We start from the raw sequence: 21,628 nt of genomic DNA on the forward strand, positions 1-21,628 counted from the left end.
CCCCCTCCCCTCTGTGTGTGCATATAAGTGTGTGACTTGTGAGTGCTTCTGTGCAGGACACTAGGTGTCTTTCTTTATGATTTATTGCCTTGTGAAATGGCCCCACCAAACCGGAGTCTTGCCCTTTCATCCAGGTCTCCAGCCAGTGAACTCCTGGGTTCCCCTATTTCAGCTGCCCACTACTGGGATTACGGCCATGCCCAGCCATGCTGGCTTTTCATAGGGGTGGTAGGGACTTGAATTCAGGTCCTCCTGCTTACAGAGCAAGTGTTCTTACCCACTGAGCCATTTTCCTCATGTCCCATTTAAGACTATTTACTTAAAAACAACTTTCCCCTGAGGTCACTGGGAAGGTTAGTCAGAAACTGGACTAATATTATTGAACAAGAAGACTAGGTGTTCCAACGTGTCTCCCAGGTCACCTTCTGCTGACCTTATTGGAATGGTTCTGTTTCCAGGACTTACGGAAGATAAGGAACGAGAGCCAGTGCTCCACAGCACTGACTGGTAAGATGCTAGCGTGTGCCTCGACACTCAGTGGCTCTCACGCTTTTTCAGGAAGCAGCTGTGTACTACACCTTAACTACTATTGAACCACCACCTAGCTTGTCTCAAGCACAACACCCAGAGTTGAGGGTTTTAAATAAGGCCTGGCAGTTGAAGACAGGATTCAGTGCAATGTGCGATGCAGGTGTGGGCACACTATACCAAATGTGGAGATCATGGGGCCGTGGGTTCATGGGAAGCCAAGGAAGCACAGGGCTGTGGTGTTCAGTGACCCCCGAGTGGGCAGGAATGGAATGGACTCCAGAGAAGAGCATCCCAAGTTAGCGTTCAGATGACACGAAAGGTGGGTATAGAACAAAAAGCATTAAGCTAAGTGGTGGTAATCCCAGCACTCGGGAGGCAGAGGCAGGAGGATCTCTGTGAATTCAGGGCCAATCTGGTCTACAAACTGAATCTGCAGACAGCCAGGGCTACACAGAGAAACCCTGCTTACACACAAAAAATGAAAGGAAGAAAGAAAGAAAGAAAGAAAGAAAGAAAGAAAGAAAGAAAGAAAGAAAGAAAAGAAAAAGAAAAAATAGCACCAATGAGAATAATAGTCATAGCACCATTGGCAATCATCAGTGGCTGAACTTGCACTAATTCTCTGAGATTTCCACGAATCTCATTTTTCCTTACTGTGGTCCTCTGCACAGGATGTACTTTCTCCCTATTTTACAGATAGGAACCCTAAAGCTGGACATTACCCAGCTTATAAGTGCAGACAGTAGGAAGTCAGAATATACACATTCAACTGACCCATTTAGTAGCCACCTGATAACCCTCAGCTGGCACGCAGACGCAGAGCAGATGGGAGGGTGTGAGTTATTTCGCTCCCCCAGCCGTGCTTGCTCAAGAACTATTAATTGTCTCTGAAAAGCTGTCTCTGCTGGACTGGCTATTTCTTTCTGATTAAAGCTCCAGAAGTCTATATTTTAATGAGCATATTTTTGATTATTAGGACACTAACTGATCAATCTCAATGCCCTTTCCTTTCTTCCTCCTTTGCACCGTCTTTCTCAGCACGTTCTTCGCTCCCCTAAAGATGGCAGGTCTCTAGCTTGCTTCCTGTTGCTGTGGTAAACTCTATAGCCAAAAATGGCTTTGGGAGGAAATGGTTGATTTTATCTTACAGCTTCCAGCCCATCATGAAGGGAAAGAAGGAAAGGAATTCAAGGTAGGAATCAGGAGACAGAAACAAAAGCTGAGGCCGTGCAGGAATATTGCTTACTGCCTTGCTCTCCATAACTTGCAAGGCCTAATTTCTTATAGCACTCCTGAGCACCTGCTAGGGGGTGACAATGCCCACTGTGGACTGGGCCTTTCTCCCACATCAGACATTAATAGGCAAGTTCCCCACAGACTTTCCTACAGGCCAATCTGATGGAAGCAATTCCTCAACTAAGACTTCCTCTTCTCGATATGATGCAGTTTGTGTCAATTAAAAACAAAACAAAACTTAACCAGCATAACCGGGGTCCTTTGAAAATCCTGATCTGAAAGTGAAGATTTCCAAGGAGATGGAAATGGGGGTGGGGATCCAATGCTGGGAAACTGAATTATTCTCAGAAATGTTATTGTGTTGCCCATGCATGGCTCTATGATATCCAGATTAAAGCAAACAAAATCAAACCAAACGAAAAGCAAACCACAACACAAACTGATTTTCTCAATGTGGGGCATAAATACTTGTTAAAAATTTTCAGCAAACTTTTGGCTTTGATGCAGACCTTGGTGGGGGGGGGTCATACTGTCTTCCAGTCATCCTAGAATATAAAGTGACCCAGAGCCGATGGACGGCAGCTTTCTATCAGCCTTCTACATCACTGGGTTTTTCAGACAAACACAGAGTCATTGTGGGGATGCTTTAACATGGTCCATGGATAGCACAGTTTAGATAACTTGATCAATGGTTCTCATCTTAGACTTTATTTTCTCTGAATGGAGGTTTTCCCTTGCATATATTAAGTCATGTGTTTCAGTTTATTAGGCATTACTTTTACAACCTCTAGACTTCTCCAATGTTTGGACTTATGGTTCTCAGATGTTCCAAACTCTATTAATTTGCATATTCATTGGTTCCATTGATTCTTTTGAAAGACAAGGTCTTTGGCTAAACCATCCATGAGGGATGCGGTGGCTATGATTGTATATAAAACAAGGTGATTGCATATAAAACAAAAAAAAACACGTGAAATAAATGATTGTGCAATCTTCAAATCCCCATGACTTTTTACACCAGAGTATTGTTAGTTTCAAAGACCCTCTAAAGGACACAGGCAATAAGGGGAACAATTAGTAGTTGAAGACTTGGGCACTAGAAACAGTTTCCCCAATCATCATGTTCTGGCTACCAGCACACTGGATTCCACCTCATACCATTAGAATCAAGAACTCATAATACTCAGAACTGTTTGTTCCGCTCTTAGCACAGCTACATCTGAGCGTGAGATTGGCCGCTGATGTCCTCTTTGGACCTAAGATGAGTCAGCCTCTCTCTCTCCCTCCCTCTCTCTAACATATGCATGGGTCACTTTCCATATATGTGCCTGAGGTATGTTTCTCCATGTGTTATGTGTCTCTGAGTGCTTCTATCTTTATACATGTATGAGACACACATGGGTGTGCATCTTTGTGTGTCTCTCTGTGCTTTTCTGTCTATGTGTGTATCTCCCCTTGTCATCTTTCTGTGCATAGGGAGAGAGATGGGAACAGAAACAGTGGTATGCATTTTACACCCATCATTCTGGCTTTGACATTGTGGGATACAACCATAACAATCTTACTCTTTTGATTTTTCTTATTATGATTTGGGATGTACCTATTAATGCGGTCTCATCCTAAATAGGACAGAAGAAAAATAAAACCCAGGCTTTCGGAGTGAAATCATGACTCTCTGTCTACTGCATGACCCTCCCAAGAAGTTATATCAATATGCAGAGACAAGAAAAATTAGCCTAACTTACTCCAGTATAGATTATCTAATATGCTTATTAAATCATTATTGGGCAAGTGTAATAGAAGTTGTTTCAAATTCTGCATCACTTTGAACAAACCTTATTGAAGCCTCCACTGCATTAGCCCTAATGACTTCCAATAACGACGCTGCTCTCCCTTGAGTTAGACGGCTGTGGCCACAGCAGATCAATAGCCATTGAGCAGTGTGATCACGCAAGCTGGCCCGTTAGAATGCCAGTGGTTCTGCCGCCCTGCCTCCCTCCCTCCCTTCCCACTCTCCAGGAGCTCACGAGGGCCACTTTCTTCGGGCATCTCCTCCACTGCTCATCCTACCGACCAATAACTCTGCCACCAGCACATGTCTCATAGTCCATGAAACCAAAAATTTGCCTTAAACCAAACTACTTGAAAGCTCCCTTTGACATGTGCTTGTCCAACTGCTCACACACGTTAGCCAGAGAATGCACACTGTTAGACTTTGATTTATAGTCTTTGCTCCCATATTGTAATGCTGGTATATAAAATATGGTACAAAACATTGTTTCATAACAGTTAATGGTCACACGTTTGAACAAAAAAATCCTGTTTTGGCTCCAGGCTGGTTATTTGGTTACCATCTACCAACACTGCCTAATGCCCATCCTACTGTTCGGTGGTTTTAGGACCCAGTGAATCTTTCTCAGATATTCATCCTTTATGTTCTGCACCAATGATTTCACTCAGATTATTTAATGAGCATCTACTGTATGTGCTCAAGTATAGCAGGAAGATGAACATTCAATATTTCGATGTGAACAAATCAACCAACTGTCTGAATTCTTCCAGTGCCTTCTTGTGTTTAAGTATGTCTTAAACTAATTTTGCACTCATGGTACCCACAGATTCATGCCAGTTTCAACCTTGATCAGAAAAACCTTTTTTCTTTTTCTCCCTCCCCCCTTTTTTTAAACAAGGATTTGAAGGGAGAGATGTTAAGTGGTCCTAGGAGTAGCTGGAGGGATGTGGTGGGGAATGGATATGATCAAAATACATTGTATACACGTATGAAATATTCAAAGAAAAAACAGAAATATTATTCAATTTTTGCCTTGTAAGCCGTTTAATTTATCTTTTCATTTTAACTATAACCTGTCTGGCTCCACAAACCATTCTGTAAAAATGATAACCCATTAGGAAACAGCGTATCATAAAATTGATTTCTTCACAAAGCACAGAGTAATTCTAAATTTACTTTGTTTATAGGGAGAGATGAAAGGAGGCAAAACAAGAGTCAAGTGAACACTTCCACAAGAGGCACGCTTGGCTAGTGCATCAGCATGCAATTAGATAAAATCAAACTCAGAAACTATTACCTGCCTCCTGCATGCTTGCTTTGAATTAGACCCATCTCTCCCAAGCAATAGTGAGTTTCACTTAACTGCTCTCCAAACAAGCAGAGGCTCCCAGCTCAGAAAGAAATCTGCTGTTCATCACGGGAAAGGTGGGGGTCCACTAAAACTCAGGCAGTAGATGAGAAAATTAGACTCAAATCCAACTCTGTGACCTCAGGCAGCTCTCCGAATTCAGGCTGCGTTCATTCCTGCACATAGGGAGGGAAGCAGGATGTTGGCCAGGAGCCTACCCGTGTGTTCCCAACTCCCCCAGGTCTGTAGGAAGCCATTTGTCTGTGGAGAGCGGGATCTCACAAAGGTCTGTGTCCTAGCACCTGGGGGAGATCCCTGGCTTGCTTCCCTGCAAAAGATCTGCTTTGCAGCCTGAGCCCGGAAATCAACCAAATCTGTGCAATTCTCACGAGGGTCTCGTTTCCATACTGCCAAAATGAAATAGCCTGTTCCTGCATCCTGACACAGGAGAGCTTTGGCTTAGTTCTGATTACTGAGGGCGTTAATACCCACCTGCTTTCCTGACTGCTTGGCATATTTGTAAATTACCTGCTGGATACAAGCAGAGGAGGTAAGCCCATATAACCATATGATCCCAGCAACACTGTCTTTCACACTGAATGGAAGAGTTCGGGGGGAGGGGATTTGTGGACCACCTGTCTTTGGCCTCTGGGAAATATCTGTGCTTGGCAAGCAAAGGTAAAAAAAAAAAAAACAAACAGAAATTTCTTCAATTCATGAAGAGAGGTCTCGGTGCATAAACAGTAAGTTTGAATAGTGTTTTCAAAGGGAATAGTGCAGACCACATCCCAAATCTTTTGCTGTAGTCAAGTTATTCCCTCCTGAATTCCTCCTTGCCGTATCACACACAGGTTTCTCTGCCTGGTTGCCCTCCCACAGAGGTTCCGCTGGTCCATCAAGGCCCTTCCGTTCTTTTGTGACTGTGGTGGTTTGAAAGAAAATGGCCTCCACAGGGAATGGCACCATTAGGAGGTGTGTGGCCTTATTGGAGTTGGTGTGGTCTTGTTGGAGGAAGCATATTAACAAAAGAAAAGCTGGCTTTGAGAGCTCATATATGCTCAAGCCATGCCCAGTGAGACAGACCACTTCCTGTTGCCTGTGAATTAAGATGTAAGAACGCTCAGCTCCTCCCCGAGCGCCATGTCTGCATGCTGCCTTGCTTCGCATCACCACGATAAATGGACTGAACCGAACTGTAAGCCAAACCCAAATAAATGTTTTTCTTTATAAGAGTGGCTGTGGTCATGCTGTCTCTTCACAACAATGGAAATCCTAAGTATGGCAGAAGTAGGTACCAGGGATTGGGGTACTGCTGAGATAGACTGGACTACACTGTTGTTTGGAGTAAGGACTTTGGGAGCTTGTCTTAGGAATGCAGTGAAATGTTTTAAGTGCTACTTAATGGACATCCTAGTAGTAGCATGGAAGACAGCAGTGCTGAGTGTGACCTGATGAACTGTGAGGGCCAGACTCAATAGGTTTCAAAGGAGAAGAACGCTGGTATGTTGCCTAGAGGCTAAAGTGAAGAGCTTTGGACCAATTCTGTTGGCAGAGGAAATCTCAAAACAGCCTGGTATAGACTCTGTAGTGTGGTTATTAGTGTTAACTCAGATGGAGGATTATAATGAAAAGGAGCAAGCTGAGAAAATAAAAATACAAACTGTACAGATTGAGAATGGAGTACCAAGAAGTGGAACAGAGCAAAATCTTGTGTTCAAGAATTTAAAGGCATTAAAAACTGGAATAAAGCAAGTGATGATCTTAGCGAAAGATCCCACCCAGCTAAGTTTCCATCTTGCCAAAAGGAATTAAAGAAAAGCTTAGAACTAGGTGCAGTGGTACAAGCCTTTAGTCCCAACACTGGAAAGAAAGGCTGGCGAATATCTGAGTTCCACGCCCACTCGTTCTACAAAGTTCCAGAATAGCCAAACGTAGGCACTGATGGTTAACAGTCAAAAAATGGTAAAGATAGAACTGGGACTTGTTCTAGACCTTGCAAACAGTAGAACTTGACAGCTTCGGCCACGTGATTCTGGCATTAGAGTCAAGCATAGAACGGGTTACGGAATCTTCCTTTTTGGCTAAGGAAAACTGCTGAGGCCAGGCATATGTCAAGGGTGTCCCTGGATGGAAGCCTGAGAGAGGCTATTTTAATAGTGAAGCTGTGGATTTAAAGCCTGGGTTTCCCTGGAGAGCCGAAGATATTAGAGATGCCAGAGTTGTGGGACACCTGCGGAGGAAAGCTGATAACAGGGAGTAGAACCAGCCAAAGAGAAAGAAGTGTGCTGCAGTCAACAGAGGTGGAGAGAGGAGAAGATCTGAAGAGCATTTTGACATCAGACATGGAGATGCAGAGTTTGGAGTTTGCCCAGCTGGTTTTTGATTTGGTTTTGTTTGCTATTCTACCTTTCCTATGTTTTTGGCACAGCAATGTATATCCTATGCCATTATATGTTGGAAGTATAGGATCTGTTTTTTGATTATGATTTTTATAGGAGATTACAGTTAAGAGACTGTGTGAATCTCAGAAAGGACTTTTAACTTTAGACTCTTAAATGAGTTTGAGACTGTTATAGACTATGAGGAATTTTGAAGTTGGACTGATGTATTTTTTTTGCATTACGATGTGACTACAAGCCTTTGGGGACAAGGAAGTGGAATATGGTGATATGAAAGGAAATGACCCCGAAAGGGAGTGGCACTATGAAGGGGTGTGGCCTTGGAGTCGTGACAAAGCACAGGTCAGTCATGCACGGTGACTGGCTTCTGTCCCAGCATCATGAAAGAGATAAAAGAGGCAGGGGTACAAGGTGCCTAGCTTGAGCATCCCTAATTTGCAAACCTTAAGTTAAAAATCTTGAGAATTCTAAACTTTGGAGCACCGATATGAAACTACAAAGGAACACTCTATCCCTGACTCCATGGATGGGTCTCAGCCAAAACACAGTGTCACTAAAAACAGCGCACAGACGACAGAGATACTTGCTCCTGCGTATTTTCTGCTCCTCTTTTCACAATAGATAAGAAATACAACCATTCCAGATGCCCTTCAACTGATGAACGGAATGAGTGGGGTACATAGATACAATTATCTCTTATGAATTATTATATATTATTATTATTGTATTGTCTATGAATTATGTTCAACTGTAAAGAAAAACGAAATCCTTTAAAAACTCCCGCACCACCCAGCAGCCATATAGTTCTTCAACAAAAAGCTCAGGGCCAGGTGAGATGCCAGTGTTCATCGAGAAGGGTCTATGTGACCCCCAAAACAGCAGAGACTATTGCCCTTGCTCATGGTTGCCTGCCAGAATTGAACAATGAGACTCTTCTGCTGACATTGTCATACACTTTGGTCATGGGACTTGGAGAAGTCAAGCTGGTATAGCCCTGGAAGTCTCCTTCCTGATGGCTAGCTATTCTAGTATTGGAAGATACTATGTAAGCCACCAGGAGAGAAACATTTTCAACAGTCCATCCAGCTGCAAATCCTTCAAACTACAATATGGATCAGCTGGACAAGATACGCCCAACAGGGAAATCGTGGCACTAATATGTCAGGGGTATTGAAGCTCTGTCTTATTGAACTTAAGACTCCACTCTATAGAAGGAACTCAGGAATGGTATTGTAAACCGAGCCAAGAGCCCATGGTTGGAAAGGTCATAGACCATAGATGAGAACCTAGTCCTGCCATCTTTTAAAATTGATCCAGCCTTCTAAATACTTATGTTCAGAACCATGGATAAGTAAAACCCTCACAACTCATCCAAGAAACGTCCCCTGCACCAGATAGAGACTACTACAGTGATTCATAACTACTTTAAGCACAGAGAAAAAGTGACGGGGTGTCCATCATCAAATGCACATATTAATATCTCCTCATACCCAAGGTTCAGGGGACATCATGACAAAGGGGGCAGAAAGACTATCATAGCCAGAGGACTGGAAAGACAGCTACAAAATAGGTGTCTTCTGGACACGACAGAAATGTTATCCTCAAGATCTTTGAATAACACGGTTTTCTGCATAAGACAACACTAGTTAACATTCCGGCATGGATAGAGGAAGGCACCACAGGGCCCCTTCTCTAGGTAGGGAGCAACAGGTTGATGGTGGGACAGGGAAGGAGAGTTAGTTGTCTTCAGGGTCGGGCCCTTGGTGGAGTACCCATCCTAAGGCGGTCAACTGTACATTCACACATATATACACACATAAACATACAGAAATATATATATATGTGTGTGTATGTATATATGCAACACTAATTGGATTTAGTAGAACATACATACACATTATTTTAAAAAAGGACATGAATTTGAGAGAAGGATGCAGGGGAGGCAAGGGAGGAGGAGTAGAAACAATGAAAATGCAGTGCAATAATGTGTGAAACTCTCAAAATAAGCAACCCAAACAGTCTGTGGTGCATATATGAAAGGCAAATGAATTTCACTGGGCCCCACACTTCATCTACCTCAAGAGATATATGCATTCTGCTTTTCCTGATGTGTGTTTGCAGGGCCTGGGACATGTGCCACATGTAACCCTTAGCATTTATTTTAAAACAGACTCTCAAAGATTTTCTTTGATTTTTTTTTTCCTATTTGCTTTTTCCCTTAACATTTTTTCAACTTATTAAAATTGCAGCCAGGTAAGAACATGAGGCACCTTATCTTTAGGGTCAGCGTGACAATCGGTCTGCACTATGACAGAACTCAAGGTTTCTTCCTAACACTCACTCAGTGATGACTTAACTGGTGACACCATCACGAGTTGTTTCGGTTTCAGGCTGAGTCACTTCATATTCGGCCACAGACTGGTTCCCCTGTTGTGTTTACAGATGGTAAAGACAGCTGATTGACACATGATCATTTAGACTGGGGAGATGGACCATGACCTTCTCATCTACAGTGTTTGTGAACAAAGACAGCTTGACGAGAAGGACTTTAAATGATAGATTAGTTTGTTATCTACAGGTTTGAATTTGCTTTTTTAGAAGTTCGAATGTCTTAACATGCATCTGCAAATGGCCCCCACACTGTATTCTCAATCACTTCTGGGCACAGCATTTCTGATTAGAGATACTCAAACTGCAATTGCTTTAAATTAATTAACCAATTAATTTTTTGATAGTCTGGATGATACCTATGCTTATCAGACAAATACTTTACCACTGAGTCACACTCTCAGCTATGGTCCTTGCTATTACAAATTTATTTACTTGTTTCTCTATTTAAACTCACTAAGTAATTGAAGGTGACCTTGAACTGATCCTCTTGACTCCGCTGCCTGAGTTCAGGGAACGTAGACATTCATCACGGTGTTCAGTGTTGACTTATTTACTTATTAGCTTTTTTATGAGGACATTTGTATCGAACCGTTAGCTTGATTTTTTGAGCTTCATCTATGATACACTGTATTGTGATGTCATTTATCCCCGTGACTAAAGGACTTTTTCAGAGTCCGTCATCAGTGTGTGGGAAGAACTCACCTACATCTGTTGTCGCTGCAGATGCAGCCAGGAGAGATAACACAGGGGCTGAAGGAATCGCAACACTGTCCACTGCGGTTGGCTTCTTCCTGGCCATCATGGTGGATACTGAGCCCTCGCTCTTACTATGTGCTGCTGTCTGGTCCACTTTTAAGTGGGGACTTGGCATTCCTGAAAAACAATAAGTCAAGAACCTGTAGTGGATTTAAAGGAATAGGAGGGCAACCATCATAAAACCTGGCCATGATTCAAGTAAACAGTCCAACTGTTTGTCCTCTTTCGGGTACAAAAAGAAAGGAAATTGAGAATACGTAAAAGGGAAAAATGGCCATGGCTAGTTTGAGGGTGATGTCGGGACTAAGGGCTTTCTAAAATGAGTGACTAGATTTGAGGCAGACACATATGTAATGACACAGTGTAATGTTATCAGGTATCCATTAGTGTTCTGAGGATCAGGAGATACATCTTTCCAGAGATTACCCTGAATGGAATATGAAGGGTGATTGCCTCAATTCCTACCCTAGCGAGTCTCCCATCTCACTTGGCCGGGAAGACGAGACCACTGAGAAGAAACACTGAGCATCCAGTTCCTGTAGGCTTGCGCATTACTCAGTCTAGCTGCTGAGAGAGTCTAAAGTTAAAAGATCGTCATGAAGAGATGCTTCGCCAAGCTCATGTGGAGCAGTGAGGGGAAGTCATTCTTGGTGCTGAGAGGAGATAGGGAGGAGTGGGATCCAGATAGATAATTATCTTGGGTGTCTACACGTGGCTGAATGGATAAGGAAGATGGGGTGCACTATGAATATCATTCACACAGTAAAAATGAATGAAACTTTGGCATTTCCACTGCCTAGACTAGAAATATAGATAGTCTCCCATTGTGAATATAGAATAGTGGTGGCTGGAGGCTGAGAAGGATCATGGCAGATTGAACTGAACAGCTGATTTGGAGGGTTCTGAGTGTCAGGACTCGACAAGCATCATAGGTCAAGTGATTAGGATGCTACAGCTCCTAATAGCCTTTTATGGGCTATCCTGGATCCTTGTTTGTTAATCTGGACCCCTTTTTTCAGTTTAGGCATTTCTAGGCTATTACCAAGAACAAGTTACTTAAGGTAATTTAATGTTACTTAATAATCAAGTTTCTAGTTTTAAACTTGAGTTTCTACGGTTAACTTTCTTATCTTAAAAGGTGGGGCAATGAGAGAACTTTGTGAGGCGTGTTGAGCATCCAGGTGAGTGGAGATGCTAAGCACTTGGAATGAGTTCCAGGACACACTCCATGCTTTGCACGTTTCTACTGTGTAACTGCCTATCCATATTATTACAGATATGGAGGTTAATATAACCCATGACTTCCTCAGAAGCAATTGAAGCTGTAAGGATAGGTTCAGTTCTCTTTTCTGATATTGTTAAGGATTTATGGGCACCTATCGACATCCATAGCTGTAAACCACATCTAATCCTAGAGGGCTGAGTGTGCCTCATCCATGTCAAATGGCTATCTATTCAGGCTTCCTCCGTCTGTAGTCCAAGACCAATAACAACAAATTGGGTTTTGTCAGTCATTCTTGACACTGTTTTTTTCCCCATCCTAACCAACCTGAGTGATATAGTCCCTTCCTAGAGCAAGGCTATCTTAATTACTACCGTGAGATCACCTTTAATCACTTTGGGTTCATGACAGCTCGGTGAGGTATGACCATGGCTATTACTATCTTTTTAATTTTATAGATGAGAGGAGCACCCTTTTGGGGAGCTTAAGGAAAAATTGAATAAAGTCCCCCAGCTCTTAGGTAGCGCTGGATATCACCAGTTGCAAAATGCTAAAGCTAAGACCATCTTAGTCCATTGGACCATACTAACAGCGAACGCAGTTCATGCCCCTCACAGTATGCTTCGTGCGGAAGACACAAGCCTTATTACCCAACTGGTCCACACAGCTGAAGGCATCTCAAGAGTGGGTCCTGCCAACGTTTTGTTTTCGCCCCTGCTACCCTCCTCCTACTCTCCTTCTTGTCTCAGAAACTCTTGCTTAAGATGCCATGATGAATAAAATTTCTGCAATTTTCTGATCTTGCATTTCAGGGTATTTTGAGGACAGAAAGAGACAAATGTCAAGTTCTATGGTAACAACATTACAAGGTACATCCATCAAGATATGCAAAAATGTGTGCAGTATGTGTTGAAATAAGAGCGGCGAGGCTGTGTCCCCTGCACCCGGCCGCCCACATGGCTAGCTTAGCTTATGTCCCGAAATAATTACACAGAAACTGTATTTTTTTAAACACTGCCTGACCCATTAGTTTTAGTTTTTTATTGGTTAGCTCTTACATATTGATCTAACCCATTTTTATTATTTTATGTAGTCCACAAGCTGGCTTACCAGGAATGATCTTAACCTGCGTCTGTCTGGCGTAGGAGAATCATGGCGACTCACTGACTCAACTTTTTTCTCCCAACATCCTGTTCTGTTTTCTCCACCTACCTAAGGGCTGGCCTATAAAATGGGCCTAGACAGTTTTTTTATTAATAAAAAATCACTCCCACATCAGTATGCATTATTAGCAAAATAAGCAGCTGTGCTTAAGATGGACTAAACACAGGACCTAGGGTAGTTACAGTCACCTGTGCAAACATCCATCTAAGTAACTAGCAGGGGTTACTCTAAGGAGGGAGGATCAGGGATTGGTGGAGTATAGAAAGTGGGGATCAGGAAGAGTTCCCCTTCACTTCTTAGCCTTGACTTTACTGTTCTATGTGTATCATATTATATATCATACATATGTGATACAGGATTATGTTAAGGAAAAGAAAGGTTTCACTCTGTAGTCTAGGCTATTCTGGAACTTACTGTGTAATTTAAACTGGCCTATAAAGCAGGTGGCACTCCTCCTATCTCAGGGTTCCAAGTGTTGGGATTATCTGTATGAGCCACTACTTCTAGCAACTACTAATATTTTCTAAACTACAAACATGTATTAACTTTCCTTTTCTATTGAGAAAAGAGAGTTTGAGGAGAAAAAGTTCTGGAACTATCTATGAGCATGATACTAGGGTAGAATGTTCAATGGTCCTTAGATTGTGGCTGCTAACAGGTCTGTTCACAGAGACAGCAGGCAGGGAAGAAATCAAAACAAACGCCCCATTTCTGTTCACGGCAGGACCTCAACAGGATCCCTCCCAAACACACTTTGGAACACTAAGCTATCAGCATTCATTACACTGAACAACTGCTGCTTTGGAAAAAAAAAATGACTGATGAGCCATCTTTGTACCTGCGGATACAGGTTACACAGATACCTTTCTATTTAAATTATGGCATGTTGAGGGAATGGAGGCAATAAACGGGATTAGTAGACGAATATTTAACCCTCACTCGGGAATGAACTGATACCCAGTCATCTCGGTTGTACCCATTTTCATGCAAATGTTTACCATCTAAATTAGTCTCAGGCCACATCATCTCATTAGGGTTGGTCTGATCATGCCCCTGCTGGGTATACTTTGCCACTCAACTGTTTATGATACAGACTCTGTTAAGCGCAATAAAATGACACTGAAAACACTTTGTCATTCCCATCAGCACTGTTGAGCTTCTACGGAAACCCTAGGCAATTGAGGAATTGTCAACTATCAAAATCATCGTTAAGGAAAGGAAAAGGAAAATGGCCATGATGTTTTTCTCAGTCACTTTTGGCTTTTGAAGGGATGATGGACACTCAGAAGCAGCATAGATGGGCAAGACAATCAGATGAGCTTTAAACAAAGGATATCACTCTTTCTGAGGGCAGAGGCCTGGAGAGCATGGGGTGGGGGGAAGGGAGCTGCCCCTTGGGAAAAGACATTGTGCAGGTGGCCAATGTAAGAGTTTGTTTCCTTTCAATCTAGTGACAGCAGATGGTCCATGGTGGGACATTTGGTGGGTTCCGTCCAGACTGGGCCTGGCTTTTCTCTCTCTGTTCATAGGAACAGGATTTTTTTTTAAGGCAGGAAATTGATTATTTAAAACAAACAAACAAAAAACAAAAAACCAACCAGAGTCTTCCACAGATCGGGTCACGGAAAGCACCCTCATTTACATGGGAACATGAGAAAAGACTGGGTGGTTTGGCTCTGTGAAGGGTTATCATTTAAACTCAGTAGTCAGCCTGTACAGAGAACATCCTTGGTGGATGAGTTCTGATTATTTCTGTACTTTGAGACTTTAACATCACAGCACACTGATGTTTATATTTCTAGAGACTGATGTGATTTTAAAGTAAGAAATAATGGCAGCAATAACTTTCTTAATCTGATGTCTGCTCAAAATTAAAAGACAGCACTGAGAGAAAATTTATATTACTTAAATGAAAGTATTTCACAAAAACCTGGTGACCTCAATCTATAAGTTTTTCAAAACTCTTTGTAGCCATGGGAGAGTCTATCAGGGGACAGTCACTTGCTTTCAAGGGTCATTTCTCAGATCACTTATTCCTACAAACCTCTACCTGTACACTGTGTTTGCATTAAGGACTTGATTTATGGATTCTTCTCCTGAGATGCAGAAGCTGACTTCCTGTTGCCTTGGTTACTCAGAGCTCAGTTCAAGGTTAAACTACTCCCAATCAAAATCACTGGCAGGCACAGAATCCAGTGGCCAGGTTATCGACTGCCCCAGGATACAGAAAGGTCAGGGACCGAAGCACTGTTTACTGCCTTCCGGGTGAGTCAATAGCTTCAATATTTTGATTCTCTTCCTTCTGAAGTAGAAGTAGCTGCTCAATTACCTCTCCTCCGGGTTACTCAAGGTCACAAAGGTCATGGTGGAAAGCAGGGTCTTTGGTGGCTAACTTCTCGGGATCCATTTAATGAGTTTTGTGACCTTGGCAAGTAAAACTCAAACCCTCTTAAGTAATTTGTATGTTATTCAAAGGTTAATAAAGCTAGTTATCACTCAGTTCTCCTTTCTTTACAGGAAACAAGCAAATGCCCATCATGGGATGTCTACTGTACACTCCACTTTCTAGTAGACAAGAAAGCAGAGGCTAAAAACAGGTCACAATTGGCCTCAAACCACACAGTGGCAGAGATGGCACAATCTGGACGCATCAACTCGCTGTTGGTTCTCCACTTAACTCCTTTGAGATAAGGAGCCAACAGCTCATCACTGATGAATCCACCAATTTCATTTTGGTACATCCACTGTAGAGAGCATTGTGACTGGCAGACAGGACTTGACTCGTGTAGGCTTGCTGAAATAGCTTCCTTAATTTTCAAATTCTAAAATTTGCAAATTCAGGTGCTTCTTACAGCTGATGTCTTTGCAGGGTGGTGGGGCAAAGAAAGGCCACTGCGGTGGCCGGTCCTTTCTATCACCTCCTAGCTCTCCACTTACTCTACAGAGGCAGAGAAAACCAGACGGCTTACCCATGCTCACAGCCCCTGCATGAGAAGTGATGCTAAAATCCATGTTTCAGTTCACAGCTCTTTCAATTTCTCAATATTCCATCTTTTGAATGTTAAAACTTTAACACTCATTCACTTTTCAATTTACCAACTGACAATTAAATTTCTACTTTTTCTCTCTTATGTAGTCTGGAAATGGAGTTTACTCATGGACAGCAAAGGTGAACAAGGCAGTGACAGAAAGCCCTAAGCTCTAGGAAAACATCTGCATGTGAGTGTGTGTGCCAAATTCAGTAAGTTTTATCTTATTCATTTAAAAATATTCTCTGATTGTTATTGTATATGTGCATGTATGTGAGTGTGTGTTTATGTGTGTGCATGTATGTGTGACTGTACATGCCACACATGAAGACATCAGGGAACAACTTTATGGAGTTGATTCTATCTTTCCATTTTTACATGGGTTGTGGTGAGCAAACTCTACACACGAGATATGCACGGGAAATGCCTGTACCTGTGGAGCCATCACTCTGACCCCAAAGCTTTATCTATTTCTATATCATGTTAATCATTAACTCACAAGTACTAAGCAAATATCCGTCTTGCTAGAAATATGGCACAGATGAAAATGAAGTTGCCATTTCCTAAGAGTTATGCTCTAATGATTTCTGTAGGGCAAAGGGGAGCCATTAGTTTTCATGAGGACAAGGAATAAAGGGCTTGTGGGTAGTGGCTGTCCTGAAACAGCGTTTCTACTGTTCACACGACGTCATTAGAAAGGACGCGTCCCATCCCGATGGACAGAACTTTATGGATCCTGAGGTTTGGAAAGACGGACCTTTGGGAATTAGAAGAAGGCATGGCTCTTGAATACATAAGCTTTGGGGCCTCAGGTCTTGAAGAGAGGAACATACGCTGGCTTTCAGGCAAGGCATCCATGGACACCAACAACTGTGTCAGATAAGTTTACTTCATTTTAGGCAAGGTCACATTTAAGCATAATATTGTTTGGCAGGCCTAGAATCAATTACGTGAAGCAAGCAATTACTTCAGAGGTAACTACCAGAAATTGCCAGTTGGGGTATTTGTGTCTTACAGAGGTAGGTTAGCCAAGGAGAATGAGATAAAAACAAACAAACCAGACAAAACTGATAAGCCTGACAAGATAGTTGTCAGGTGGGTTTAGCCTGAATCAGAAGGCAAAGAAAACCTAGTGGTCTCTGAGAGTGGCTTTTCTACTCTTTTACTAATAATATTCAGCTCCTGACAAGCCGGGGTGTGCCAGATACCATTAGGTTCTGTGACTTCAACTTTCCTTGAATGGGACTGCCTTTTTACTTGAGAAGAAAGACACATACTCAAAGGTCTTGAAATGTAGGTAGAATTCATTAACTGAAAGTGGGAAGAAAGCCAGATAGAATAAGAAAATGATAAGAACAAAAGCAAAACTATAATTCTTTCTGTCACTGAGAGAGATTTTTGCACAAGCTGTGTATAAAATAAATGCAGGCTGCAGAGAGAACTTGGGTGCACATCCGCAGTCAGGTAGACGTAGTATTTCTTCTCCAGTCTGCTCGCTCACTGTGCAAACTTCTTCCATATACCTAGGCCTTGATCTGTAATTCTTTCTTTATTTCTCTGTCAATTCTTCTAGGTGTCTACAAAATGCTAACAGTCAGAAATCATGTCTTTGTTTGGGCTCCTCACAATTTTGTTTGACAGATATGAGCTACTTAAAAGATTTGTTGAAGATAGGATAAATAAAATTGATACACCTATCCTTTGAGACTCAGATCTTTGTAAAGTTGCTCTCACTATTTAAGAAACAAATTCTCAATATCTAAAATTAATTGTCTGGTGTAATGTAGATGGGAAAATATAATTTTCATAGTTGTACTTCATAGTAATCATTGCTTGCTGTGTGACTTGCAGGGAGTCTTGTTAGCTGGGTGCCTCAGTTTCCTTGTCAGTGAGATGAGATCGTCGTGAGAACTAAGTGGGTTTGATACTGGGAGACGGGAAGTCATTCCCTGTCTTTCCTACACAATCATCTGTATCCTAATTCCTAGAACCTGTGTGTGCTTTCTGTAACAATGAAAAAGAGAATTAAGGAAGAAGCCAGCTAGCACTGATTCCTCTAACCAGATGGCCCCAAATAGGGAAAATGTATGTAGTTATCCAAATGACCGCAACGTAATCACAAGAGACCAATATGGTATAGAACAGGGATGAACAGAAAAAAAGGAATTTATGTGATAATGGGACTAGGGTAGAAGCTTCGCCAGTGGCTTTTAATACACAAGGAAGGAGGTCCCAGGCTCACAGGCTAAGGAATGCAGATGCCTTGACAGAAAGAAGCGGGAAATCAAAGAAATCACTCCAGTATTGCTTCCAGGAAATAATCTACCCACGAGTTTAGCTCTGCGACACCCACTCTGAACTTCCAATAATGTAGAAGGAAACATTTGCCTTATTTAAATCACTAAGTTTGTAGAAGTTTGCTGCAATAATGAGGGAAAACTAACAATAGTGCAAAAAGAAATCCTTATGACAGTGCCTCACCATCCTAAGTACTCATTATGTCAACTGTTCTTATTTCCCGGTAGCACGCCCTCTTCGTGCTCAGGTTGTGTCGTTTAAAACTTACTCCTCGTGTTTAAGTTATGTTTGCGCGCTGCACAGTTTCAATTCCCTAGGATGCATTGACTACAGGCTTTAAAAAATGTATTTCCAGCATAAAATTGACACAAATAAATAGCTCAGTGATTATGTATAGGCGATAAACCACGCTAGAGGTGAGTATGTTGATAAGACGAGGCATAAGAGGCAGGAATTATGAGCCGGCGGCTCTTCCCCGCGCTTGCTGAAGTTGGATAATGTCACCAAAGCGTCTGCTCTTTTCTTTGGTGTAGGAGGTCCTTCTGTTTATGTGCTGTTTTCATTGGTTAATTAATAAGGAAACTGCTTGCCCTGATAGGGCAGAACTTAGGTAGGTGGAGAAGACAGAACTGAATTCTGGGAGAAGTGGAGTCAGCTCCCATGGAGATGCCGGGTCACACATGCTGAATCTTTCTCTGTAAGCCACGACCTTGTGATGATATACAGATTATTAGAAATGGGTTAAATCAAGATGTGAGAGTTAGCCAATAAGAGGCTAGAGATAATGAGCCAAGCAGTAATTTAATGAATACAGTTTCTGTGTGATTATTTCGGGTGTAAGCTAGCCAGGCGGCTGGGACAAACAAAGGGCCCCTGCTCTCCTGTACATTTCTTCTGGCCAGAATATACTCTAGTCCATTGTTCTGGTTCTAAGCTCTCAAACGTCAGAGAAACATCGAAACAGTATGATTTATTCTTACCTGTCTTGCTTTAGAAGGGCATAAATGGGCTGGTAGGGAAACCATCGGCATCTGTTGTAACTGTAGACAGACTTACATTACAGTGTCTTTTACTTTATGTAATGTAGTACAGTACAATGATTCAGAATTGGTCTCTCTTGACCTTGCAGAGGAAAGGTTTACCACTGTGACTGCCCAGTGACATCATCCAGCAGACCTGTCTACTACCAAAACTGCAAGGTTTGGGACCATCACAAGACTTTGAAACCATCCTAATCTCAGACACCAGGTCTTTTTAAAAGAATAACATATACACAGAGAACAAATTTTGCATCCTGATCAAGATTCATAGAAACTTAGTTTCTGGTATGAATCCTTGTCTAAATTAGTGCACATGCACACCCCCCCACACAAACACAAAAGGACAAAGGGCAGATAAAACCAATGTAATGCTGATGTAATTTCATCCATGTTTTAAAAAGTGCAGATAATAGGGTGGCCTGTTCTATGGAAAATATAATAAGGGGATTTACAAAAGGTAATAACAAGGGAGGAACAAATCCACACGTGTAATTAAAACCAATTTAATAGTACAATGCTTCTAGTATACTCTTCCTATCCTTGGAGAGCAGGTCAGTTACAAATTTCCTACTGAAATGTGTAGAAAGCTACACATAGGCTGGGAGGAATACATAGGGGCCTCAGCAAAGTAAGGCAAAGTAGCTTCTTTTGGATGGAAATCAGCTGGGCCCTACCCCACTGAGAGAAAGCAATTTGTTTTACCCAGTGCTACACACTAGCAAACCAAACACATTTGTCCTCTGATTGTAACAAAATAGCCTCCCATCATCTCAGTCCAGCATGGTGGCAATGAATTCTTTTAAACTTCACAGAACAAGTTTTCCTGGCCCCCCTGGTGCATGCTTATGAGTCTACGTTCCCAGGGCAGCTTAGAAACAGACCACACAAACAGTGGTAGATTGGATGTAAACTAGAGGACCATTGTTTCTGGAAGACTCTTTCCTGGGTTCTCCAGAATGTGCAGGGCTGTGAAATCAGCATCAGTTAGTGGAAGCATCTTTTATGCCGTCTTTTCGAGAGTACACAGCCGCACAGCAGCACATCTGTGTGGAAACACAGATCTGCATGTGATGCTAACTGGGTCACCTTATTTGCATTTTGATTACTGCTTATTTAGAAGGCACACAGAGAAAACCCTTGATATCAGGAGCTTAGGGATACACGTATATAAATATATGTATAAATAGATAAACACACATGTGCTGGTTTGGGAGAGATCAGTTTTGTATGCGGTCATCCTCCTGGCCATATCTAGATGCCTAATCATTGATGGAGGTTTTAATTATAAATGTGATGATAGAATCTAATTATTCTCAGTGCAATATTGCCCACTGTCTCTGGCTGGAGAAATCAATGCAATGTAGATTCCCTCTGTTAAGTGGTCACCTCTCTATGGAGATAGCAAAGAAAAATTTGCTGTTTTATGATCTTTAACGAACTTCTTAAAATCATCTACTTTAATTCATCTTACTGGATACAAATGCACTGTGATTGTGTGCAGGTGTGCACACATGTACAAAGACTGTGTGCTAGGGAGGCTCTCTTTGCAAGAGAAGAAAAAAACCCAGAATCACAGAAACTCAGACCCATCATTAGATAGATCTCCTAATCTTTATCGCTCGTAGTTCAGTGAGACGAGCTAATACCATGATGATGGCTTTGAAATCTCTTAGGAATTGGATGAGGAGAAGCGATAGTGATGAACTCCCAGCTAATAAACACAGAGTGCTTATTTCGGCAGAATGATCAATTTCTAGATGTCCTGAGGCCTGTCTGATACAGTTGATTTACTCATCCTTGCCTACCTCACTAATAAAGCCAAAGTCCACCATCAGATTACAGAGGTGCCTGGAATTTCTTAAAGGGGCAGGAGGAAAAAAATCCAGGAAATGCTCAGTATCTCCTTGTGTTCACCCCTGCTGCCTAGCATCCTCGGGACCCCAGCTGCTTTTCTAGGTTCATACTCTGTACTCAATAGACTTTGGGCTAGTACAGTAATAAAGGCAATTAATTTGTTATCTTGTTAGTGGGAATTTAATGCAATGATCTAAAAGAATTCTTACATATTGTGATAAACTTTAGTGCCTCCGGGTGGCTCCTCTTGCGTCAGGTTCATTTCACATCTCATCCATTATGCAAATGAGATTTGGAAATAGTTGAGTCTCACTAATATAGCTCAACTCTGATGGATTGGAGATAGTTGGTCCTCCAGAAACTAATGAGATTAAATGCATCTCCACATTGCTTTGTACTTGGTAGATCCTGCAAGGCCCTGTTCAAGAAACGAAGGCAGTGCATTTTTCTCAACCGCCTTCTCAGGTAATTCTAGTGATGTCCAGCCCCCAAAGTGGTCTAAAGTAAGTCTGATTAGAGGGATGCCTGTACTGATTCAAACTATTCTGTGATGCACAGAGCTAACTGA

The 21,628-nt window shown here is 42.0% G+C and overlaps 1 protein-coding gene across 1 annotated transcript in view; it reads right to left on the reverse strand.

Annotated features, from left to right (window-relative positions):
- Setbp1 (SET binding protein 1) overlaps positions 1–21,628 on the reverse strand; it is a 333,048-nt gene that overhangs the window by 23,457 nt on the left and 287,963 nt on the right. Inside the window, exon 5 of the mRNA XM_026783404.1 lies at positions 10,400–10,570. Within this exon, the coding sequence (XP_026639205.1) occupies positions 10,400–10,570 (171 nt within the window). The remainder of the gene's footprint in view (positions 1–10,399; positions 10,571–21,628) is intronic.

The sequence above is a fragment of the Microtus ochrogaster genome, chromosome 18 (assembly GCF_000317375.1).
Source record: "Microtus ochrogaster isolate Prairie Vole_2 chromosome 18, MicOch1.0, whole genome shotgun sequence".
In the NCBI taxonomy this organism is placed as follows: domain Eukaryota; kingdom Metazoa; phylum Chordata; class Mammalia; order Rodentia; family Cricetidae; genus Microtus; species Microtus ochrogaster.